General features: G+C 29.7%; 6 protein-coding genes across 11 annotated transcripts in view; 1 reads left to right on the top strand and 5 right to left on the bottom strand.

Moving 5' to 3' along the window:
* Nucleotides 1-42: 42 nt before the first annotated feature.
* LOC139808298 (odorant receptor 10-like) lies at nucleotides 43-3,547 on the bottom strand. Of its 2 annotated transcripts, XM_071770138.1 has the most exons (8): nucleotides 3,430-3,547; nucleotides 2,756-3,025; nucleotides 2,185-2,352; nucleotides 1,884-2,103; nucleotides 1,452-1,551; nucleotides 1,221-1,346; nucleotides 661-816; nucleotides 43-420 (listed from the first exon to the last, which is right to left on the bottom strand). In XM_071770138.1, the coding sequence occupies exons 1-8, from the start codon at nucleotides 3,458-3,460 to the stop codon at nucleotides 370-372; spliced, it is 1,122 nt and encodes a 373-aa protein (XP_071626239.1). In that variant the 5' UTR covers nucleotides 3,461-3,547; the 3' UTR covers nucleotides 43-369. The 2 variants fall into 2 exon arrangements, with proteins under 2 accessions (XP_071626239.1, XP_071626238.1); XM_071770137.1 differs by having other exon boundaries at nucleotides 1,884-2,352.
* A 187-nt stretch (nucleotides 3,548-3,734) lies between these two features.
* On the bottom strand, nucleotides 3,735-8,165 carry LOC139808295 (odorant receptor 10-like). Of its 3 annotated transcripts, XM_071770128.1 has the most exons (8): nucleotides 7,742-8,165; nucleotides 7,073-7,342; nucleotides 6,335-6,803; nucleotides 5,950-6,049; nucleotides 5,716-5,841; nucleotides 5,156-5,311; nucleotides 4,912-5,007; nucleotides 3,735-3,872 (listed from the first exon to the last, which is right to left on the bottom strand). In XM_071770128.1, exons 1-7 carry the CDS (start codon nucleotides 7,770-7,772, stop codon nucleotides 4,954-4,956), a joined length of 1,206 nt encoding a protein of 401 aa, XP_071626229.1. In that variant the 5' UTR covers nucleotides 7,773-8,165; the 3' UTR covers nucleotides 3,735-3,872; nucleotides 4,912-4,953. The 3 variants fall into 3 exon arrangements, with proteins under 3 accessions (XP_071626229.1, XP_071626228.1, XP_071626230.1); XM_071770127.1 differs by lacking the exon at nucleotides 3,735-3,872 and having other exon boundaries at nucleotides 4,233-5,007; XM_071770129.1 differs by lacking the exons at nucleotides 3,735-3,872; nucleotides 7,742-8,165 and having other exon boundaries at nucleotides 4,233-5,007; nucleotides 7,073-7,114; nucleotides 7,269-7,342.
* Mbt (serine/threonine-protein kinase PAK mbt) overlaps nucleotides 6,700-23,017 on the top strand; it is a 52,033-nt gene continuing 35,715 nt past the window's right edge. Inside the window, exons 1-2 of the mRNA XM_071770070.1 lie at nucleotides 6,700-6,823; nucleotides 7,067-7,123. Coding sequence (XP_071626171.1) covers nucleotides 7,090-7,123 — 34 coding nt within the window. The 5' untranslated portion in view covers nucleotides 6,700-6,823; nucleotides 7,067-7,089. The remainder of the gene's footprint in view (nucleotides 6,824-7,066; nucleotides 7,124-23,017) is intronic.
* LOC139808288 (odorant receptor 13a-like) lies at nucleotides 8,904-13,545 on the bottom strand. Its single transcript, XM_071770107.1, has 7 exons — nucleotides 13,193-13,545; nucleotides 12,719-12,988; nucleotides 11,827-12,295; nucleotides 11,309-11,408; nucleotides 11,015-11,140; nucleotides 9,918-10,073; nucleotides 8,904-9,089 (listed from the first exon to the last, which is right to left on the bottom strand). Exons 1-7 carry the CDS (start codon nucleotides 13,296-13,298, stop codon nucleotides 9,036-9,038), a joined length of 1,281 nt encoding a protein of 426 aa, XP_071626208.1. The 5' UTR covers nucleotides 13,299-13,545; the 3' UTR covers nucleotides 8,904-9,035.
* Nucleotides 13,616-22,948, bottom strand: LOC139808286 (odorant receptor 13a-like). Of its 3 annotated transcripts, XM_071770102.1 has the most exons (8): nucleotides 22,560-22,948; nucleotides 22,067-22,283; nucleotides 21,593-21,862; nucleotides 20,551-21,019; nucleotides 20,042-20,153; nucleotides 19,744-19,869; nucleotides 19,374-19,529; nucleotides 13,616-14,761 (listed from the first exon to the last, which is right to left on the bottom strand). In XM_071770102.1, the coding sequence occupies exons 2-8, from the start codon at nucleotides 22,185-22,187 to the stop codon at nucleotides 14,708-14,710; spliced, it is 1,308 nt and encodes a 435-aa protein (XP_071626203.1). In that variant the 5' UTR covers nucleotides 22,188-22,283; nucleotides 22,560-22,948; the 3' UTR covers nucleotides 13,616-14,707. The 3 variants fall into 3 exon arrangements, with proteins under 3 accessions (XP_071626203.1, XP_071626202.1, XP_071626204.1); XM_071770101.1 differs by lacking the exons at nucleotides 13,616-14,761; nucleotides 22,560-22,948 and adding an exon at nucleotides 18,306-18,480 and having other exon boundaries at nucleotides 22,067-22,202; XM_071770103.1 differs by lacking the exons at nucleotides 13,616-14,761; nucleotides 22,560-22,948 and adding an exon at nucleotides 18,312-18,480 and having other exon boundaries at nucleotides 20,042-20,141; nucleotides 22,067-22,202.
* Nucleotides 15,726-18,079, bottom strand: LOC139808305 (uncharacterized). Its single transcript, XM_071770149.1, has 3 exons — nucleotides 17,324-18,079; nucleotides 16,849-17,118; nucleotides 15,726-16,278 (listed from the first exon to the last, which is right to left on the bottom strand). Exons 1-3 carry the CDS (start codon nucleotides 17,415-17,417, stop codon nucleotides 15,791-15,793), a joined length of 852 nt encoding a protein of 283 aa, XP_071626250.1. The 5' UTR covers nucleotides 17,418-18,079; the 3' UTR covers nucleotides 15,726-15,790.

Here is a 23,017-nt window from a genome sequence, read left to right as displayed (position 1 = left end):
CAATTATTAATAAATTTATGTGTATTTATTTTTTAAAATACATTTACGTATTGTGTTCTATCATGAACAATTTTATAACTACATAAAAATATTATTTATTATAATAATTTTAATATATGTAAAATATGTTTATCTGATTATTGATTTGTTCATTAACTAATAAGAAGACACGTCATGAGTTTAAGAGCACGTTCTAAATCAAAATATTTGATAAACGTTACATCCATTCACAATATATAATTTACAATCAATAACAAATTTACTCCTATCCTGATTAACATAATTATTAAATTATTTCTAATTACTTTATTTATACCTATTTTCTTAGCTTACTTCCGAATAAGTAATATACCAGACGTTTCTCATGAACTAGCGCTTTGCTAGTAAAAATGATATGTAGCCAGCTGACGTTTTTAATAGCTAAAAAATATTTCTTAATTTAGAAATAGTATAAAGTAGAAAGTAATGTAAAATTTTAATAACTTTTTAATTTTTTGGAATATATCAAATAAGTCAAATATGTACATATATGTATATATCAGAATATATCATCATTTTCTTTTTCAGAGAAGAGATTAGCGATAAGTATTAATTAATAATAATACGTAAATTTCGTATATAAACAGTTATTTATAAGATTTAAATTGTTAATAATCTTACGCTGCAAAATGTGGTCATTGTTAGTGGAAATATCTTTCCCGCAGTGATACGGAAAGGTTCATTGGCACGTATCATTAATAGAATAAGATTTTTCTCTTTTCTTGATTCCAATTTGTACCACTCAAGATTGCACATAGTATGATATACTGCTTCACACTTGACACGTATAAACACATATAAATAAATGCGTTGATTCTGTATTTTTATTATATTTAATAAAATTTAAACATTTAGTACATTCCATAAATATAAATTAAAATTAAGTAGAATTTTTAACTAATTCTTTGTTTGTATCTAAAAATAAAAATAAGAAAAAAGTAAAAAAAATCTGATAAGTGATATAATAAGTTAATTTTATTTAAAGTTTATAAAAATAGTATTTATGAGCTACACACAAATTACTGAGCTTATAACACCGTTATAATGCTATATGTTATTTTATATACATATAAATATGTGTGTGTGTGTAAATTGATTACAATGTAAATTAAAAACAAACTAAAAAGTGTTAAGTTTATATTTTATTTATTAATGAGTATATTATAAATATTACAACTTACTTGCTCTGCTATAATTTCCCCTGCACCACAATAAAGCAATGTATGCGCCAATAGAGTAAAGATTCCAATCACCAAAAAGCATATTCGGGAAGGAGATATGTCACCCATCTCGTCTCCATTAATCACCTGGATAATACATCTTGCTAATTACTGCTAATTAACAAAATTATATTTTTAATTAATTACATAATTAATATACATTTTTTAGGTTTTCTTTTCATTCACACTTACAGTAACCAATAGAAATCCAAATAGACAAAATAAAATACCAAAATAAAATACTAGTCCCAACATCATTAAAGTGAATATATCTTCAATCTTACTGGCAAATCTATAAATGTAAATATGTTTAGAAAGATTTTATATTCAATCAAACAAAATACATGTTGGTACGTTTAAGAATTGCACCTATTAATGTAATATAATACATTGAACACAGGAAAAATTACATTAAATAGTTTACATAGAAAAAGAAACAAAGAGAGAGAGAGAGAGAGAGAGAGAGAGAGAGAGAGAGAGAGAGAGAGAGAGAGAGAGAGAGATCATAAAAAATAGAATTAATTAAGAAAGAATTAACAAAATTTCTTATACCATGACTACTAATATCTATCGTTTATAATGTTATTGTGACGCTATTGTGACAATTATAAATCATGGAAATACCTTATTATCCGTAAATGAGTCTCTACGTTAATGCGCAGAGTGCTATCGAAATCCTTGCACGATACCAAATTGTCTAATCGATATTTGAAATTCTCCAATTGGCCACAGATGTGAAGGATCGTGAGTCCAAGAAAGGCATCTACCGAGGTATAAGTTATTGCGCCTACAAACATCGTCGTAGCTTGAATCACAAACGCAAGTTCAAATTGTGGACTCCTCTCTGTGTTATAGAAGTAATACGCTTGAAATGGTAACAGTCTTTCCTGATTCGTAAGATTTGTTATATATCTGAAGTGTAGACCGAAAGAAGGAAGAACGATGAGCACGACGAATACGAATATCATCAAAAAATATCCACAGATTACGATCAATCGCGCCGCTCGCGCTCGTCTTATCATCACGTCTCTTTCTGAGTCTATCTTTAATTTCATCCAATCTTCCGCCATCATATTTACGAGAAGTACAACAGCTTGAAAATATTATAAACTTGTATGTATAAAAAAACATTAGCAATTTATATGAAAAAGTATAAACCTATATACTTAGCAAGCTCTATAATTACTTATTCCTAAATAAATAAAAAATTTATTAATATATTTCATTATTTATTAATTTACCATCAATCCTGATATATAGGGTAAACTTGCATAAGATGGCCATACAGGAAAGATGGCCAACCCATGTTGGCCATTCGATGTTTCATGGCGAGCTAGATTAAAAGAACATAGGTTGGCCATCTTTCCTGTATGGCCATCTTACCCGAGTTTACGCTACTAAAATACAGTTTAGAAATTAAATACAATAAATAGTTCGGCGAAGAAGCAAAAAACGAGAAAGTCTAAACCTAAACTGTATATTAATTTTAGACATACCTGTACGCTTCCATCGTATGATGACAAGTTTCAGCGAAACCACTATTAAAGGTAAAGTAACTTGGAGGTTGTCTATCATAAGTATCATGTCGCCCCAAACTTGTACAAAGGAGCATAAAAGAGGAATAATGGATAGGAAAGTTATTACAAAGAAAATCATGCCCACACGAAGATCAGAAACGAAGGTATTCTTAACTGTCTCATTGGTCCTTGGCCATAAACCGATCAGTTCCAAACCGAGTCGATTCAGTTCAATTGCCCACACAAAATCTAGCGATGTTTTAATGTTACAAAATTAAAATGTTTGACAATATTATAATATCAAATTAATTTAAATTTATTATATCTACTTAATATTGTTACAGATATAAGAAATATTTAAAAAATTCTGAAAACTAATAATTTGAGAAGCACTAAGACTTCAGTATAATATAGGCTATGATTTTTCATATAAAACTTAAAAGTCTCTGATCAAAATATTAAATCAATTCACGATTAAAAATTCTGAACATGTATAATGTCAAAAGGAAAAGTTTATGCGTAAGTAAAAAAAATATATTGTAGTTTTTCTGTTTTAATGTATTTCTGTAATTCACAAGTTTGCACAAAGATCATTATCTATAATTTTCATTATAATTCGAAAATTATTATAATACATGATAAATGCTCGATACCTCTGTAACTCGAATGTTCGGTAACGTACATGTCGAAGACTAGTGTAGACAAATTCAGTTATTGCAACTTCGTTGCGCAAAGTGGTTAACACGCATGCTCGTAATGTGAATATAACAGATGGTTACTACGTTGAAGAATGTATTAAATATTACAAATACTCTATTCCCCAGTTGATAGCGTTTTTTCAGTTTGTACAAAACTTTACGGGCATAAGAATTGATCACAAAAAATATTAATGCCTATGTACTAATGAACAGGGAGATATGTTGGGTCGTAGCATGTTCATCGAACTTGTTATACAAGTTTTCCCCAACTCCATGATGTTCCGCCACGCATATCATTTTGTGACTAACGACAACGACGTGTCGTTGAATTTTTAATAGACCCTCTGTAGAGGCAACAAGGGGACAAAAAACTTGGATGGAAAAGAAAGACGATTACGCTGTAAAAAAGATGCAACTTATAAACTATATCGGTGAGAATATTTCGAATTTTAACTTTCTTCAGGGTAATAAACGCTATACGATCATATAGGTTATAGAGTATAATACGAAAACGACGTTTACTTTCAAGTTATTATCATTATTATATGAGAATTGTTTTATATTGGTCATAATAATAAATAATGTTATGTGCAAGTTTTAAAATGTTTTTAAATAAAAAATATATAATTAGTTCACTTATTTTATATTTCAGAACTCAAAACATTTTTTTACATAAAATTTAAAAAAAGATATAATTATTTTAAGCAAATGAAAATTTCATATATTAAGGAATACTGTACTGATTATTACATACAAAATAATAATACAATATAATTTATTATAAGAACACGAATATAACATTGACATAAATAATGTAAACGTTTACGTTTACATTATTAATACAATTAATACAATTAAATTAACGTTTTATTCTTGAAGTCAATTAAATTTTATTGGTAATTATCTGTTAAGGCTCCTGGGTAGTCACGGTGGCGTCGTACCGTCGCGGCAGAAATAAGAACTCTCTCCAATGGAGAATTCTGTCCTTTCTGACATGTTGACAACCTATTTTGCGTTGCGTTAAATTTCTTTATTATTCGCTCTGTACTTGTGCTATAACGTTTAACGTATTCGTGAAACTCGTAAAATTGACCGTATGGTAAGATTTGCAAGAAATACATATGCGGAAGGAACATTCTCCACTCCTTTCGATAGTCGTCAAACGGCTTGTTTTTTCGTATGTTTAGGCTTTGTTTTATGGCTATTTGTTTATTGTCGAGGGAAAAGAATAGTATCCGGTCAATTTTAGAAGTGTGCTGAAACAATTTATAGTGATTTTTTTATTGAAATGTCTTTATTTTGGAAAATACCGCAACATAAAATAGGTTAATTTCTCGCCTCGATAGCAAGAAATTCAATATGGCCGCGGTGACTACCCTGGAGCCTTAAACTTTATTAGTAATTATTTAATTAAAAATATTTTGTATTTAATCTTACATTACAACTTGGAACAAACTATATACTAGTAATTTTTATACTTTAGCCTCGTTTTGCCAGGAGAAAAGATATATAGCCACCGGATGTCTTTAATAGCTGAAAAGCAAGTCTCTGTTTAAAAGAGCTTTGAACAAGATTACGTTAAGTACGTAAGAAAAGTTACATTTTAACTGTACAATATTATTAATTTTCTATATTTGTTTAAGACTTGTTTAAGATCAATTGTATAAGTAAAATTTCTTACGCTACAAAACGTGGTCATTGTTAGTGGAAATATCTTTCCCGCAGTGATACGAAAAGGTTTATTGGCCCGTATCATTAAAATTATAAGATTTTTCTCTTTTCTTGATTCCAATTTGTACCACTCAAGATTGCACATAGTATGGTATACTGCTTCACACTTGACACGTATAAACACATATTATATATATGAATAAGTGCGTTGATTCAGTATTTTTATTATATTCAATAAAATTTAAACATTTAGTACATTCCATAAATATAAATTTAAATTAAGTAGAATTTTTAACTAATTCTTTGTTTGTATCTAAAGATGAAAATAAGAAAAAAGTAAAGAACATCTGAGAAGTGATATAATAACCTAATTTTATTTAAAGTTTATAAAAATAGTATTTATGAGCTACACACGAATTACTGAGCTTATAACACCGTTATAATGCTATTTGTTATTTTATACACATATAAATGTGTGTGTGTAAATTGATTACAATGTAAATTAAAAATGAACTAAAAAGTGTTAAGTTTATATTTTATTTATTAATGAGTATAAATATTACAACTTACTTGCTCTGCTATAATTTCCCCTGCACCGCAATAAAGCAATGTATGTGCCAATAGAGTAAAGATTCCAATCACCAAAAAGCATACTCGTGAAGGAGATATGTCACCTATCTCGTCTCCATTAATCACCTGAATAATACATTTATGCTAATTAATGCTAATTAATAAAATTGTATTTTTAATTAATCACATAATTAATATATATTTTTTTTAGGCTCTCTTTTTATTCACACTTACAGTAACCAATAGAAATCCACATAGACAAAATACAATACCAAAATAAAATACTAATCCCAACATCATTAAAGTAAATATATCTTCAATCTTACTGGCAAACCTATAAATGCAAATATGTTGAGAAAGATTTTATATTCAATGAAACAAAATACATGTTGGTACGTTTAAGAATTGTATTTATTAATGTAATGTAAATACATAGAACACAGAAAGAATTACATTAAATAGTTCACATACAAAAAGAAAGAGAGAGAAAAAGAGAGATCATAAAAAATAGAATTAATTAAGAAAGAATTAACAAAATTTCTCATACCATGACTACTAATATCTATTGTTTATAATGTTATCGTGACGCTATTCTGACAATTATAAACCATGGAAGTACCTTATTATCCGTAAATGAGTCTCTACGTTATTGCGCAGAGTGCTATCGAAATCTTTACACAATACCAAATTGTCTAATCGATATTTGAAATTCTCCAATTGGCCACAGATGTGAAGGATCGTGAGTCCAAGAAAGGCGTCTACCGGAGTATAAGATATTGCGGCTACAAACACCGTCGTAGCTTGAATCACAAACGCGAGTTCAAATTGTGGACTCTTATCTGTGTTATAGAAGTAATACGCTTGAAATGGTAACAGTCTTTTCTGATCCGTAAGATTTGTAATATATCTGAAGTGTATGTCGAAAGAAGGAAGAACGATGAGTACGACGAATACGAATATCATCAAAAAATATCCACAGATTATGATCAATCGCGCCGCTCGCGCTCGTCTTATCATCACGTCTCTTTCTGAGTGTACCTTTAATTTTATCCAATCTTCTGCCATCATATTTACGAGAAGTGCAACAGCTTGAAAATATTATAAACTTGTATGTATAAAAAAACATTAGCAATTTATATGAAAAAGTATAAATTTATATACTTAGCAAGCTCTATAATTACTTATTCCTAAATAAATAAAAAATTTATTAATATATTTCATTATCCATTAATTTACCATCAATCCTGATATATACCAAAATACAGTTTAGAAATTTAATATAATAAATAATTCGGCGAAGAAGCTAGCAAAAAACGAAGAAGTCTAAACCTAAACTGTATATTAATTTCAGACATACCTGTACGCTTCCATCGTATGATGACAAGTTTCAGCGAAATCACTATTAAAGGTAAAGTAATTTGGAGGTTGTCTATCATAAGTATCATGTCGCCCCAAACTTGTACAAAAGAGCATAAAAGAGGAATAATGGATAGGAAAGTTATTACAAAGAAAATCATGCCCATACGAAGATCAGAAACGAAGGTATTCTTAACTGTCTCATTGGTCCTTGGCCATAAACCGATCAGTTCCAAACCGAGTCGATTCAGTTCAATTGCCCACACAAAATCTAGCAATGTTTAAATGTTACAAAATTAAAATGTTTGGCCATATTACAATATCAAATTAATTTAAATTTATTATATTTACTTAATATTGTTATAAATATAAGAAATATTTAAAAAATTCTGAAAATTAATAATTTGAGAAGCACTAAGACTTCAGTATAATATAGGCTATGATTTTTCATATAAAACTTAAAAGTCTCTGATCAAAATAGTAAATCAATTCACGATTAAAAAGTCTGAACATGTATAATGTCAAAAGGAAAAGTTTCTGCGTAAGTAAAAAAAATATAGTTTTTCTGTTTTAATGCATTTCTGTAATTCACAAGTTTGCACAAAGATTATTATCTATAATATTCATTATAATTCGAAAATTATTATAATACATGATAAATGCTCGATACCTCTGTAACCCGAGTGTTCGGTAACGTACATGTCGAAGACTAGTGTGGAAAAATTCAGTTATTGCAACTTCGTTGCGCAAAGTGGTCAACACGCATGCTCGTAATGTGAATATAACAGATGGTTACTACGTTGAAGAATGTATTAAATATTACAAATACTATCCCTAGTTGATAGCGTTTTTTCAGTTCGTACAAAACTTTACGGGCATAAGAATTGATCACAAAAAATATTAATGCCTGTGTACTAATAAACAGGAAGATATATGTTGGGTCGTAGCATGTTCATCGAACTTGTTATACAAGTTTTTCCAACTCCATAATGTTCCGTCACGCATATCATTTTGTGACCAACGACAACGACGTGTCGTTGAATTTTTAATAGACCTCCTGTAGAGGCAACAAGGGGACAAAAAACTTGCATGGAAAAGAAAGCCGATTACGCTGTAAAAAAGATGCAGTTCATAAACTACATCGGTGAGAATATTTCTTGGAATATTTCGAATTTTAACTTTCTTCAAGGTAATAAACGCGATGCGATCATATAGAGTTATAGAGTATAATACGAAAACGACGTTTACTATCAAGTTATTATCATTATTATATGAGAATTGTTTTATGTTGGTCATAATAAATAATGTTATGTGCAAGTTTTAAAATGTTATTAAATAAAAAATATATAATTAGTTCACTTATTTTATATTTCAGAACTCAAAACATTTTTTTACATAAAATTTAAAAAAAAGATATGATTATTAAGCAAATGCAAATTTCATGTATTAAGAAATACTATACTGATTATTACATACAACACGAATACAACATTGACATAAATAATGTAAACGTTTACGTTGAGCATTTATCCGTCTTCTTTTCATCTCTTTAATTGCTAAAATTAGAACAAGCAGTAATAATCCCATCGAAATATTTATATAGGTTGATCCATCTTACATCAATTTATAATTGTCACCAAATTTAGTTATACACACAAAAACTACTGATAATTAAAAAATTATTTAAATCGTTTGAAAGTGTTCCCTCCCCCCCCAAAAAAAGAAATGCAAATCTCTGAACTTGATTGAATTATTTTCCTAATAAATATTGAAAACTGTCACCTATCAAGATACATAATAATATAATTTCCAATAAATGATAAACATCGATGTAAATAACACGAAACTTTATTTTTATTAATCATAATTAGACATAATTATTAGCTTTTGTTTGAAAATATTTTATTGGATATACATTTGTCTTTTCTATGGAATGACTGAATAAAAGTATATTAACGTGATTTTCAACTTCCTTTTGCTAGTAAAAACGATATATATCCAGCCGACGTTTTTAAAAGCTGAAAGAAAGTATATTAGGTATTATTATTTAGATATAATATGAAAAAAAATATTCGCAAAAATAACTTTAGTTACACTTTTATACTATGTTATAATAATAATTATAACAATTTTTTACATTCATGTTTGCTTAGTAATTGACTGCTTTTGATCAAGATTAACATGTTCCGAGCCGGACCAATTTTAATCATTTGTCGTCCACGTAGATTATCCGTAACCAATGCGGCATGGTTATTATATTTGTAAAATAAAATGTATTTTATAATGAGTAAAAAATTGTTATTGTTATAATGATGAACGTCTAATGTGGCTAAATGCAATTCAGAACACAGCAAGAATATATACTTTTCAAGTTAATTATTTAATAAAATTGATATTTTATACAAATGTTTATTAATAATTATTTAATCAATAAATATTTTATAACTAAAGTGATACATAATGCTGTTTTACGTTAAAACAGGATATACGTGAATATAGTTGGGATAGTGCTTAGAAAATATTAAAACTTTTGTAGTTAAATTTCTTGTAACTATTGTGCCCAGCTTGTTAACATTTCTATATTAATCGATAATTCTTAAATAAAGTAAGAAATAAAAGATTGTAATGATTCGATATCTCAAATCAAAAACATGATCGCAGAGCGGCATGGTATGATATTATGGACTACAATACCAATATTGCACCATAGATCATAATTATGCACTCACATCGAAAAATACAGCGTGGGCCATCCACGGCGGCACGGAATGTGTTAAATAGGGAAATAAGTTAAATTGTATTTGGTACGAAAGCAAAAAGTTAAACTAGAAATTATTATATCTTACGCTGCAAAATGTAGCCATTGTTAAGGGAAAAATTTTTCCTGCTGTGATGCAAAACGGTTCGTTGGCTCGTACCATTAACAAAATAAGATTCCTCGCTTTTCTTGATTCCAATTTGTACCACTCAAGATCGCATATTGCACGATATACTGCTTCACACTTAACAAATGTGTACATGTAACGTATAAATACACGTATTATTTCAACATAGGTTCCCATGAATATTAATGTACGTATATTGATACATATGTACGTTAGTACAGGTTATATAATTTTATTTTAATTTTTTACTAATGTAATTGTATAAATACGAAGGTCGGTACGAAAGTAATGCCTCCTATTCGAATCTGGCGCCGTAGAAAATTTTGCGTTTCAATGAGTTGTTATTTGAAGTCTCTAGTTGAGTTATGTTATGAATGGTATTCTGATCATTTACATGAGTGTGTCACACAAGCAGTTTGAACTGGTATGTGTTGCAGATATGTGTAACAGACAAAGGCGGTGATTGAATTTCTTACCGTGGAAGAAGTGAGTTTCATGGCTGCGTTCAGCGGAGAAAGCAACTCAATGAGCGCTCAATAATTCTTTATTACGATTGGTTTCTACACGTGGATCCAGAGAAGATTTTAAGGCAAGGTCCAATCATTTAAAAAAATTACTGATCGTTCGCTGTGTTGCTTTTTCTACTGAACGCACCCAGGATGACGTTATTGACGTTAGAGACGTCATTAAGACGTTATTAATACGTCATTTGACGTCACTCTGCTACTTGGGCAACCATTGAAATTTATTTGCGTTTCAGAAATGTTTATGATAACACCATTTCTGAAATACGAACGGATTTCAATAGGATTCACTTCTTCCATGGTAAGAAATTCAATCACCGCTCTTATTTGTTACGTGCATATCTAAAACACACCCTAGTTTGAACTATTTGTGTGACACACTAACGTAACTGTAATCACAACATCACTTAACATAATATAATTAGAGACTTCAAGTAACAACTCAATAAAACGCAAAATTTTTGGCGCCAGATTCAAAAGAAAAATATTAGAAGGCATTATATACTTTCGTACCAACCGACGTATATAACTTACTTGTCCTGTTACAAGTTCTCCTGCACCGCAATAAAGAAACGTATACGTTAATAAATTAGCAACAGCAACTGCCATGTAACATGCTTGTAGGACACTCGCATCATTTATCACTCGATCAGTAATCACCTGGATAATATATCTCGCTAATTAGTAAAACACAAATTGATATAAGTTAAACATATAATAGACCATAGACTCACACAAGTTATAATAAATATACATTCCAAAAATAAAAAAACGCGTAAGAATTAAAATATTTTCAGTACATTATTTGGTTTATTCATTGAAACTCACATTAAGAAATAAAAATCCGCATAGACAAAATACAACACAAAAATAAAGTACCAATCCAAACAACATTAACGAGAATGTATTTTCAATGTTATCGGCAAACCTAGAAGCAGAAACTGATAATTAAATAAAAATGTCATTTTAAGGCTAATAAAATTCTACATTTAACAAGATTTGTACATTTAAAAATTAAATGTAAATAACTTTAATTTAATATTATTTATATACTAACTTTTTACTCAGCCGTTTGTTAATTAAAACAAATAATATTAACAGTTTCTATAGGCTATTATTAATGTATTATAGTTTATTAAAAATTAAAATAACAATTTTAGTCGAATAAATTTTGACAAAAGATGCTAGTGTTATATAATTTAATATTACAAATTAATATTTATAACGAATAAGACATGAAAATTTTAACGTTCAAAGAAATTCTAGTGTTTTAAAAGTGCAAAAACTAATTTTTTAGAAGTTTTGTTGATTATTTGGCATGCTATTGTCATAGCCAAAATCCACACCTGATGAGTCGTAAATGATACATTATGCTGTTATTCAGAGCTCGGTTGAAATTTTTGCACAAAACCAAATTGACTAAACGGTGTCTAAAGTTCTCTAATTGGCCGCAGATGTGAAAGATTACGAGCCCAAGAAAAGCATCTACCGATGTGTAAATAATAGCTGCTAGAGAAATTGTTATGGCTTGAACAAGAAATGTCAATTCAAATTGCGGGCTTTTATCAGTGTCGTAGAAGTAATACGTCTGCAGCGGTAGCGGTTTGTTCCGATCGGTGAGATTTGTTATGTGCCTTATTTTTATGCCAAAGCAAGGAAAAATGATTAGCATGATAAATGCTGATGTCATTAAAACATATCCGGAAATTATGAGTAATCGAGCAAATCGTGCATTTTTTAGCATCACATCCCTCTCTTTGCTTAACTTTAATACTATCCAGTCCTCCGCCATCGCGTTTACAATAGATAGAAGAACTTGGAAATACAAAAAAAGAAAGAAGAATATTGATAATATGCAAACTTCAAATGATTTATAACTAATTATAATTATTTCTTAACTCTCGAGCCATCAAACCAAACACAGACATTACATAAACATCACATGAACATGGATCGACTCTTGGTTCTAGAGAGGCTCGAGAATTAATAATTAAGTACAACTAAACTATCAAAAAGAGAGATAGAGAAAGAAAATAATATAAACACTTGATAATTTAATTTTGATATTGATTGCAAAAGAAGAAAGAAAAGGAGAGAAGAAGAGAAAATGAATCACGTACATCTTGTTTCTAATATCATAATTTAATACATTAGTAGTAATAAATATTATATAATAGTTTAGCATAGAAATAAAATATATAAGGTGAGATATTTTACATAAATTAATATAACACATACCTCTTCGTTTCCATCGTATAATAACAAATTTGAATGAAACCACTATAAGAGGTAATGTAATTCGTAAATTATCTACCATAAGTACCGTGTCACCCCAAACTCGTATAAGCGCCCATACAAGCGGTACACCAGAGACGACTATCACAGTAATGAAAATAAAGCATACGCGAATATTAGACCATGCATTTTTCTTAGAAACATCATCGGCTATAGGCCATAAACCGATCAATTCCAAACCTAAACGGTGTAATTCAACTGCCCATACGAAATCTGACAATTTTTTATACGGAGAGAATAAAAGATTTAAATAAAATAATCTAACGAATTAATAAATTATAATTATTAAAAGATTAATCGTAAGGTAGCAATAATACGTGATGATATAAATGGATTTACGATGCAAAATAATAATTTATTTATTAGATATATAGAACACGCTTAATTAACAAAAAATACAGGGTATAGGATTCGTACCTTTATAACCCGAAGACTCCGCGTCCATGTCGAAGACTAACATGAAGAAGATCGTCCCGTTCTTCCCCCCATATAATGTAAAACGATCATCGCGCATGCTCTCCATACATCAAGTACAAAAACTCGGTAGCCTCGTCAGGCGCATTAAATATTAAGAATGCTATCCCCAATTGACCATAGGTACTCGTCTCGTAAAAAAAGTTTACAAACGTTCGAAAAAGTTATAAAAAGCGAGTTATACTCAAACGAGTAGAGATGGGAAATATTCCGTCGCAGTATTTTGCAAATTTAACGAGCCTGTCGTGAAAGTTTCTTGTAACAAAGTAATAGGTACGAAAATGTAAGAAGCTGCAGTTTATAGACCTGGATTATACATCATCGTTATCGTATGTTTCAAATGTAATTATTATAAAGATATATTTGTTTATATAACGCAGAAAATGAATCTATTATCGAGTATAAACTGTAATTAGATATTTTTTACAGTTATTTTTTAAGTTTTTCCGTATTTTTGAAAATTTTTCCGTATAAAACGACTGTGCCCTTTAAATATCCGATTGAAATTTCCTCTTTGACATTTGCCCGTGATTTAAAGAAAACATAGCAATCGTACATAAGCAAAATATTAATTATTTTTACGAAATTAGAAACATTGACGTTTTTGTATCACAAGATAGAGCATTTATCGATCTTCTTTTCATTTCTTTATAAAATTAAAGCAAGCAGTAATAATCCCATCGAAATATTTATATAGGTTGATCCATCTTACATCAATTTATTATTGTCACTAAAAGTTATACACACAAAGAATTCTGATAATTGAGAAATTATTTAAACCGTTTAAAAGTGTTTTTTTAAGATAAATGCAACATACAAATCTTTGAACTTAATTAAATTATTTTCCTAATAAATATTGAAAATTGTCACGTATCAAGATCCATAATAATATAATTTCCAAATGATAGACATCGATGTAAATAACACGAACCTTTAATTTTATTAGCCATAATTACAAATAATCATTATAGTTTTTGTCGGGAATAGTATATTGTGCACCAAGGGGCGAAAGTAGCGTTTTTCAGACGAGTGTGAAGTTTGCCGCCCGAGCCGAAGGTGAGGGCGGCAAATCACACGAGTCTGAAAAAGCTTTCGACCCGAGATGCACACAATATTTTTCACAATACCTTTACGGAAAGTTCGACTTCCATGCCTATAGAGAGAGGCGAGAGTGGCCAATTTCACGCCAGGGCATACTTTCCTCGACCTAGGAAAGAAAATTGATACTTTCCACCCGGCATAGCGGTTACTTTCCGCCCGCTATGCCAGGTGGAAAGCTGGAAAGTATCAATTTTCTTCTCTAGGGAGAAAAGTAAGCCCTGGCGTAAAATTGGCCACTTTCGCCCCTCTCTACAGGCATGGAATATCGAACTTTCCGTGGAGGTGTTGTGAAAATATGTTATTAGATATACATTCGTCTTCTCTATAGAACTGAATAAAAGTATATTAACGTGATTTTCAACTTCCCTTTGCTAACAAAAACGATATATATCCACCCGACGTTTTTAAAAGCTGAAAGAAAGAATATTATTATTTGGATATAATATGAAAGAAAAAAATATCCGCAAAAATAACCTTAGTTACACTTTTATACTATGTTATAATAATAATTATAACAATTTTTTACATTTAAGTTTGCTTAGTAATTGACTACTTTTGATCAAGAGCATTAACATGTTCCGAGCCGGACCAATTTTATTTATTTGTCGCCCACGGGGATTACCCATAACCTATGTGGCTTGGTTATTATACTTGTAATATAAAATGTTTTTTATGACTAAAAAATTGTTATTGTTATAATGATGAAGGCCTAATGTGGCTAAATGCAATTCAGAACACAACAAGAATATTTTTTAAATTAATTATTTAATAAAATTAATATTTTATACAAACGTTTATTAATAATTATTTAATCAATAAATATTTTATAACTAAAGTGATACATAATGCTGTTTTACGTTAAAACAGGATATACGTAAACATAATTGGGATAGTGCTTAGAAAATATTAAAACTTTTGTATAGTTAAATTTCTTGTAACTTATACCTATTGTGCCCAGCTTGTTAACATTTCTATATCAATCAATAATTTTTAAATAAAGTAAAAAATAAAAGATTGTAGTGATTCGATATCTCAAATCGATGATCGCAGGGTGTGATATTATGGGTTACAATACCAATATTGCACCATAAATCATAATTAAGCACTCACATATGGTATCACAAAATATTTCATGATTATGTTTTTCTTTTTCTTTATAGCCAAAACGTTAAACAGCCTGAACGAAAAATACAACGTGGGCCACCCACGGCGGCATGGAACGTGTTAAATAGGGAAATAAGTTAAATTGCATTTGGTACGAAAGAGTAAAAAGTTAAAGTAGAAATTATCATATCTTACGCTGCAAAATGTAGCCATTGTTAAATTAATATTTATAACATTATAGACATGAAAATTTTAACGTTCAAAGAAATTGTAGTATTGTAAAAGTGCAAGAACTAATTTTGTCAGAAGTTTTGTTGATTATTTTGGATCCTATTGTCATAGCCAAAATCCACACCTGATGAGTCGTAAATGATACATTATGCTGTTATTCAGAGCTCGGTTGAAATTTTTGCACAAAACCAAATTGACTAAACGGTGTCTGAAGTTCTCTAATTGGCCGCAGATGTGAAAGATTACGAGCCCAAGAAAAGCATCTACCGACGTGTAAATAATAGCTCCTATAGAAATTGTTATGGCTTGAACAAGAAATGTCAATTCAAATTGCGGGCTTTTATCAGTGTCGTAGAAGTAATACGTCTGTAGCGGTAGCGGTTTGTTCCGATCGGTGAGATTCGTTATGTGTCTTATTTTTATGCCAAAGCAAGGAAAAATGATTAGCATGATAAATGCTAGTGTCATTAAAGCATATCCGGAAATTATGAGTAATCGAGCAAATCGTGCATTTTTTAGCATCACATCCCTCTCTTTGCTTAACTTTAATGCTATCCAATCCTCCGCCATCGCGTTTACAATAGATAGGAGAACTTGGAAATAAAAAAAAAAAATATTGATAATGTACAAACATATTAAATTATTTGCAACTATAATTATAATTATTTCTTAACTCCCGAGCCATCAAACACAGACATTACATAAACATCACATGAACATGGATCGACTCTTGGTTCTAGAGAGGCTCGAGAGTTAACAATTAAGTACAACTAAACTATCAAAAAGAGAGATAGAGAAGGAAAGTAATATAAACACTTGATAATTTAATGTTTATATTGATTGCAAAAGAAGAAAGAAAAGGAGAGAAGAAGAGAAATAAATCACGTAGATCTTGTTCCTAATATCATAATTTAATACATTAGTATATAGAGGAAAGTGCCCTATTATGAGACAGGATTCTAATATGAAATATGTTAAGCTAAAAGGCCCTATCTATATAGGCCCCATCTGTTGATTCCACCATGAAAGAACCCCGCCATCTCATATTAGAATCCTATCTCATAATAGGGCACTTTCCTCTAGTAATAAATATCATATAATAGTTTAGTATGAAATAAAATATATAAAGTGAGATATTTTACATCAATTAATATAACACATACCTTTACGTTTCCATCGTATAATAACAAATTTGAATGAAACCAATATAAAAGGTAATGTAATTCGTAAATTGTCTACCATAAGTACTATGTCGCCCCAAACTCGTATAAGCGCCCATACAAGCGGTACATTAGAGACGACTATCAGAGTAATGAAAATAAAGCCTACGCGAATATTGGACCACAATTTTTTCTTAGAAACTTCATCGGCTATAGGCCATAAACCGATCAATTCCAAACCCAAACGATGTAATTCAACTGCCCATGCGAAATCTGACAATTTTTTGTATATGGAAAGAATAAAAGATTTAGATAAAATAATCTGACAAATTAATAAATTGTAATAATTAAAAGACTAATCGTAAGGTAGCAATAATACGTGATGATATAAATGGATTTACGATGCAAATAATAATTTATTTATTAGATATAAAGAACACGCTTAATAAACAAAAAATACATGATATAGGATTAGTACCTTTATAACCTGAAGACTCCGTGTCCATATCGAAGACTAACATGAAGATGATCGTCCCGTTCTTCCCCCCCATATAATGTAAAGCGATCATCATCGCGCATGCTCTCCATACAAGTACAAAAACTCGGCGGCCTCGTCAGGCGCATTAAATATTAAGAATGCTATCCCCAATTGACCATAGGTACTCGTCTAAAAAAAGTTTACAAACGTTCAAAAAGTTATAAAAAGCGTTTATGCACAGACGAGAGATAGGAAATATTCCGTCGCAGTACTTTGCAAATTTAACGAGCTTGTCGTGAAAGTTTCTTGTAACAAAGTAATAGCTACGAAAATGTAAGAAGCTGCAGTTTATAGACCTGGATAATACATCATCGTTATCGTATGTTTCAAATGTAATTATTATAAAGATATATTTGTTTATATAACGCAGAAGATGAATCTATTATCGAGTAAAAACTGTAATAGATACGTATTTTTTATAGTTATTTTTTAAGTTTTTTCGTATTTTAAAAAAAATTTTTTGTATAAAACGACTGTGCCCTTTAAACATCTGATTAAAATTTTCTCTTTGACATTTGCCCGTGATTTAAAGAAAACAGCAATCGTACATAAGCATTCAAAATATTAATTATTTTTACGAAATTAGAAAAATTGACGTTTTTGCACCACAAGAATGACCATTTATCGATCTTCTTTTCATTTCTTTATAAAATTAAAGCAAGCAGTAATAATCCCATCAAAATATTCATATAGGTTGATCCATCTTACATCAATTTATTATTGTCACTAAATTTAGTTATACACACAAAGAATGCTGATAATTAAAAAATTATTTAAACCGTTTGAAAGTGTTTTTTTAAGAGAAATGCAACATACAAATCTTTGAACTCAATTAAATTATTTTCCTAATAAATATTGAAAATTGTCACGTATCAAGATGCATAATAATATAATTTCCAAATAATAAACATCGATGTGAATAACATTTTATTTTTATTAGCTATAAATAGACATAATTATTAGCTTTTGTCTGGAAATATTTTATTGGATATACATTCGTCTTTCCTATAGAATGACTGAATAAGAGTATATTAACGTAATTTTCAACTTCCCTTTGCCAGCAAAAACGATATATATCCAGCCGACGTTTTTAAAAGCTGAAAGAAAGTATATATTATTATTTGGATATAACATGAAAGAAAAAAATATCCGCAAAAATAACCTTAGTTATACTTTTATACTATGTTATAATAATAATTATAACAATTTTTCACATTTATGTTTGCTTAGTATTATAATAGACTGCTTTTGTACAAGAGCATTAACATGTCCCGAGCCGGACTAATTTTAATTATTTGTCGCCCACGTGGATTACCCATAACCAATGTGGCATGGTTATTATACTTGTAAAATAAAATGTATTTTATAATGACTAAAAAATTGTTATTGTTATAATGATGAAGGCCTAATGTGCTAAATGCAATTCAGAACACAGCAAGAATACTTTTTAAATTAATTATCTAACAAAATTAATATTTTATACAAACGTTTATTAATAATTATTTAATCAATAAATATTTTATAACTAAAGTGATACATAACGCTGTTTTACGTTAAAACAGGATATACGTGAATATAGTTGGGATAGTGCTTAGAAAATATTACAACTTTTGTAGTTAAATTTCTTGTAATTATTGTGCCCAGCTTGTTAACATTTCTATATCAATCGATAATTCTTAAATAAAGTAAGAAATAAAAGATTGTAGTGATTCGATATCTCAAATCGAAAACATGATCGCAGGGCTGCATGGTGTGATGTTATGGGCTACAATACCAATATTGCACCATAAATCATAATTAAGCACTCACATATAATATCACAAAATATTTCATGATTATTTTTTTTCTTTATAGCCAAAACGTTAAACAGCCTGAACGAAAAATACAACGTGGGCTACTCATGGCGGCATGGAACGTGTTAAATAGGGAAATAAGATTTGTATTTGGTACGAAAGAGCAAAAAGTTAAAGTAGAAATTATTATATCTTACGCTGCAAAATGTAGCCATTGTTAAGGGAAAAATTTTTCCTGCAGTGATGCAAAACGGTTTGCTGACTCGTACCATTAATAAAATAAGATTCCTCGCTTTTCTTGATTCCAATTTGTACCACTCAAGATCACATATTGCACGATATACAGCTTCACACTTAACAAATGCGATATACATGTAACGTATGAATACACATATTATTTCAATATAAGTTGCGACAAATATTAATCTACGTATATTGAGAGTATTGAGACACGTATGTACGTTAATACAGATTATATGTATAATTTTATTTTAATTTATTTTTTATATTACGTACACTTATATTACGTACTTTTTACTAATGTAATTGTATAAATGTATAACTTACTTGTCCTGTTACAAGTTCTCCTGCACCGCAATAGAGAAACGTATATGTAAATAACATAAGAACACCTAATGCCAAGTAACATGCTTGTAGGCCACTTGCGTTATTTATCTCTCGATCAGTAATTATCTAAATAATATATCTCGCTAATTAGTAAAACACAAATTGATATAAGTTAAACATATAATAGTTTATGGACTCACACAAGATATATTGCATAAATATACATTTCAAACATAAAGAAACGCGTAAGAATTAAAATATTTTCGGTACATTATTTCTTCGTTTCACTGGAACTCACAGTAAGAAATAAAAATCCGAATAAACAAAATACACTGCAAAAATAAAGTACCAATCCAAACATTATTAACGAGAATGTGTTTTCAATGTCATCGGCAAACCTAGAAGCAGAACTGATAATTAAATAGAAATGTCATTTTAAAGCTAATAAAATTCTACATTTAACAAGATTTGTACATTTAAAAATTAATTGTAAATAACTAATATTATTTACTAACTTTTTATTCATCAGACGTTTCTTAATTTAAAAAATAATATTAACAGTTTTTATAGGCTATTATTAATTTATTATAGTTCATTAAAAATTAAAATAACAATTTTAGCCGAATAAATTTTGACAAAAGATGCTAGTATTATATAATTTAATATTACAAATTAATATTTATAACACTACAGACATGAAAATTTTAACGTTCAAAGAAATTGTAGTATTGTAAAAGTGCAAAAACTAATTTCGTTAGAAGTTTTGTTGATTATTTGGCATGCTATTGTCATAGCCAAAATCCACACCTGATGAGTCGTAAATGACACATTATGTTGTTATTCAGAGCTTGGTTGAAATTTTTGCACAAAACCAAATTGACTAGACGGTGTCTGAAATTCTCTAATTGGCCGCAGATGTGAAAAATTACGAGCCCAAGAAGAGCATCTGCTGCCGCGTAAATAATAGCTGCTAGAAAAAGTGTTATGGCTTGAACAAGAAATGTCAGTTCAAATTGCGGGCTTTTATCAGTGTCGTAGAAGTAATACGTCTGCAGCGGTAGCGGTTTGTTTCGATCGGTGAGATTTGTTACGTGTCTCATTTTTATGCCAAAGCAAGGAAAAATGATTTGCATGATAAATGCTGATGTCATTAAAACATATCCGTAAATTATGAGTAATCGAGCAAATCGTGCATTTTTTAGCATCACATCCCTCTCTTTGCTTAACTTTAATGCTATCCAATCCTCCGCCATCGCGTTTACAATAGATAGGAGAACTTGGAAATAAAAAAAAAATAATATTGATAATGTGCAAACATATAAAATTATTTACAACTATAATTATAATTATTTCTTAACTCCCGAGCCATCAAACACAGATATTACATAAACATCACATGAACATGGATCGACTCTTGGTTCTAGAGAGGCTCGAGAGTTAACAATTAAGTACAACTAAACTATCAAAAAGAGAGATAGAGAAGGAAAGTAATATAAACACTTGATAATTTAATTTTGATATTGATTGCACAAGGAGAAAGAAAAGGAGAGAAGAAGAAAAATAAATCACGTAGATCTTGTTTCTAATATCATAATTTAATACATTAGTAGAGGAAAGTGCTCTATTATGAGACAGGATTCTAATATGAAATATGTTAAGCTATAATAAAAGGCCCTATCTATATAGGCCCCATCTGTTGATTCCACCATGAAAGAACCCCACCATCTCATATTAGAATCCTATCTCATAATAGGGCACTTTCCTCTAGTAATAAATATCATATAATAGTTTAGTATAGAAATAAAATATATAAGGTGAGATATTTTACATCAATTAATATAACACATACCTTTACGTTTCCATCGTATAATAACAAATTTGAATGAAACCATTATAAGAGGTAATGTAACTCGTAAATTATCTACCATAAGTACCATGTCGCCCCAAACTCGTATAAGCGCCCATACAAGTGGTACACCAGAGACGACTATCACAGTAATGAAAATAAAGCCTACGCGAATATTGGACCACAATTTTTTCTTAGAAACTTCATCGGCTGTAGGCCATAAACCGATCAATTCCAAACACAAACGATGTAATTCAACTGCCCATACGAAATCTGACAATTTTTTGTACGGAGAGAATAAAAGATTTAAATAAAATAATCTAACAAATTAATAAATTATAATTATTAAAAGATTAATCGTAAGGTAGCAATAATACGTGATGATAAAAATGGATTTACGATGCAAAATAATAATTTATTTATTAGATATATCGAACACGCTTAATTAACAAAAAATACAGGATATAGGATTCGTACCTTTATAACCCGAAGACTCCGTGTCCATGTCGAAGACTAACATGAAGATGATCGTCCCGTTCTTCCTCCCTATATAATGTAAAGCGATCATCGCGCATGCTCTCCAATGGAGAGTCTCCATACAAAGTACAAAAACTCGGCAGCCTCGTCAGGCGCATTAAATATTAAAAATGCTATCCCCAGTTGATTATAGCTGTTGGTAGTGCAAAAAAGAACTCTACAAGCATATAACAGATCATAAAAATTGTTTACGTCTGGTCTCATAAAAGAAGAGATGAAAATATTGCGTCGCAGTATATTAAAAGTTTGGCGAATGTTCGTTTACAAAGTTTTTTCGTATTTTGTTTCATTATATATGCGTTTACTTCGAAATGAAAAATAGCGTAATCGCATTTTCAACGGGATTCTATATATCGAATAAGAATCCATAAGAACTCCGAAACGTTGTGATAAAGAAATAAGATAACACGACATTGCATGGCATTATACATACCTTTTGAACGTCTTTTGAAAAGTCAGATGCGTCCGTCATAACACACATGAATGAACGCGTTATTATCTCTATCAAGCAGATCATAATATTTCAGAATTATTTATTGTTTATACATATCTTTTAGTGGAACGTCGGTTATGAACAGCTATAACAGCATAAAACTCCGACTTTATAATGTACTGCAATGTTACAACTCTATGACGTGGTTTTCAAAAGTGCGACAACATTCTTGCTACGAAATAATTAAACATCTTCGCGTGTTTCCGTGTCTCGAAGATAAGACAGCCGGTCCACTTCGAATCTTTTCGCAAAAGTAGAAGTGGTAAAACTCTCACAGTTGTATCAATATATATGTTATTCATCTTCTCATATCGATTCGATAAAACTCGGCAACAAAATTAACAAAAAATAATTGCTGAAATCATTATCATTAAAGATAATTTTATTGAGAAATAACA

This window comes from Temnothorax longispinosus, chromosome 2, assembly GCF_030848805.1.
Source record: "Temnothorax longispinosus isolate EJ_2023e chromosome 2, Tlon_JGU_v1, whole genome shotgun sequence".
Taxonomy (NCBI): Eukaryota; Metazoa; Arthropoda; class Insecta; order Hymenoptera; family Formicidae; genus Temnothorax; species Temnothorax longispinosus.
The sequence above is the reverse complement of the archived record's forward strand: the minus strand, read 5'-3'. Positions and strand labels throughout refer to the sequence as shown.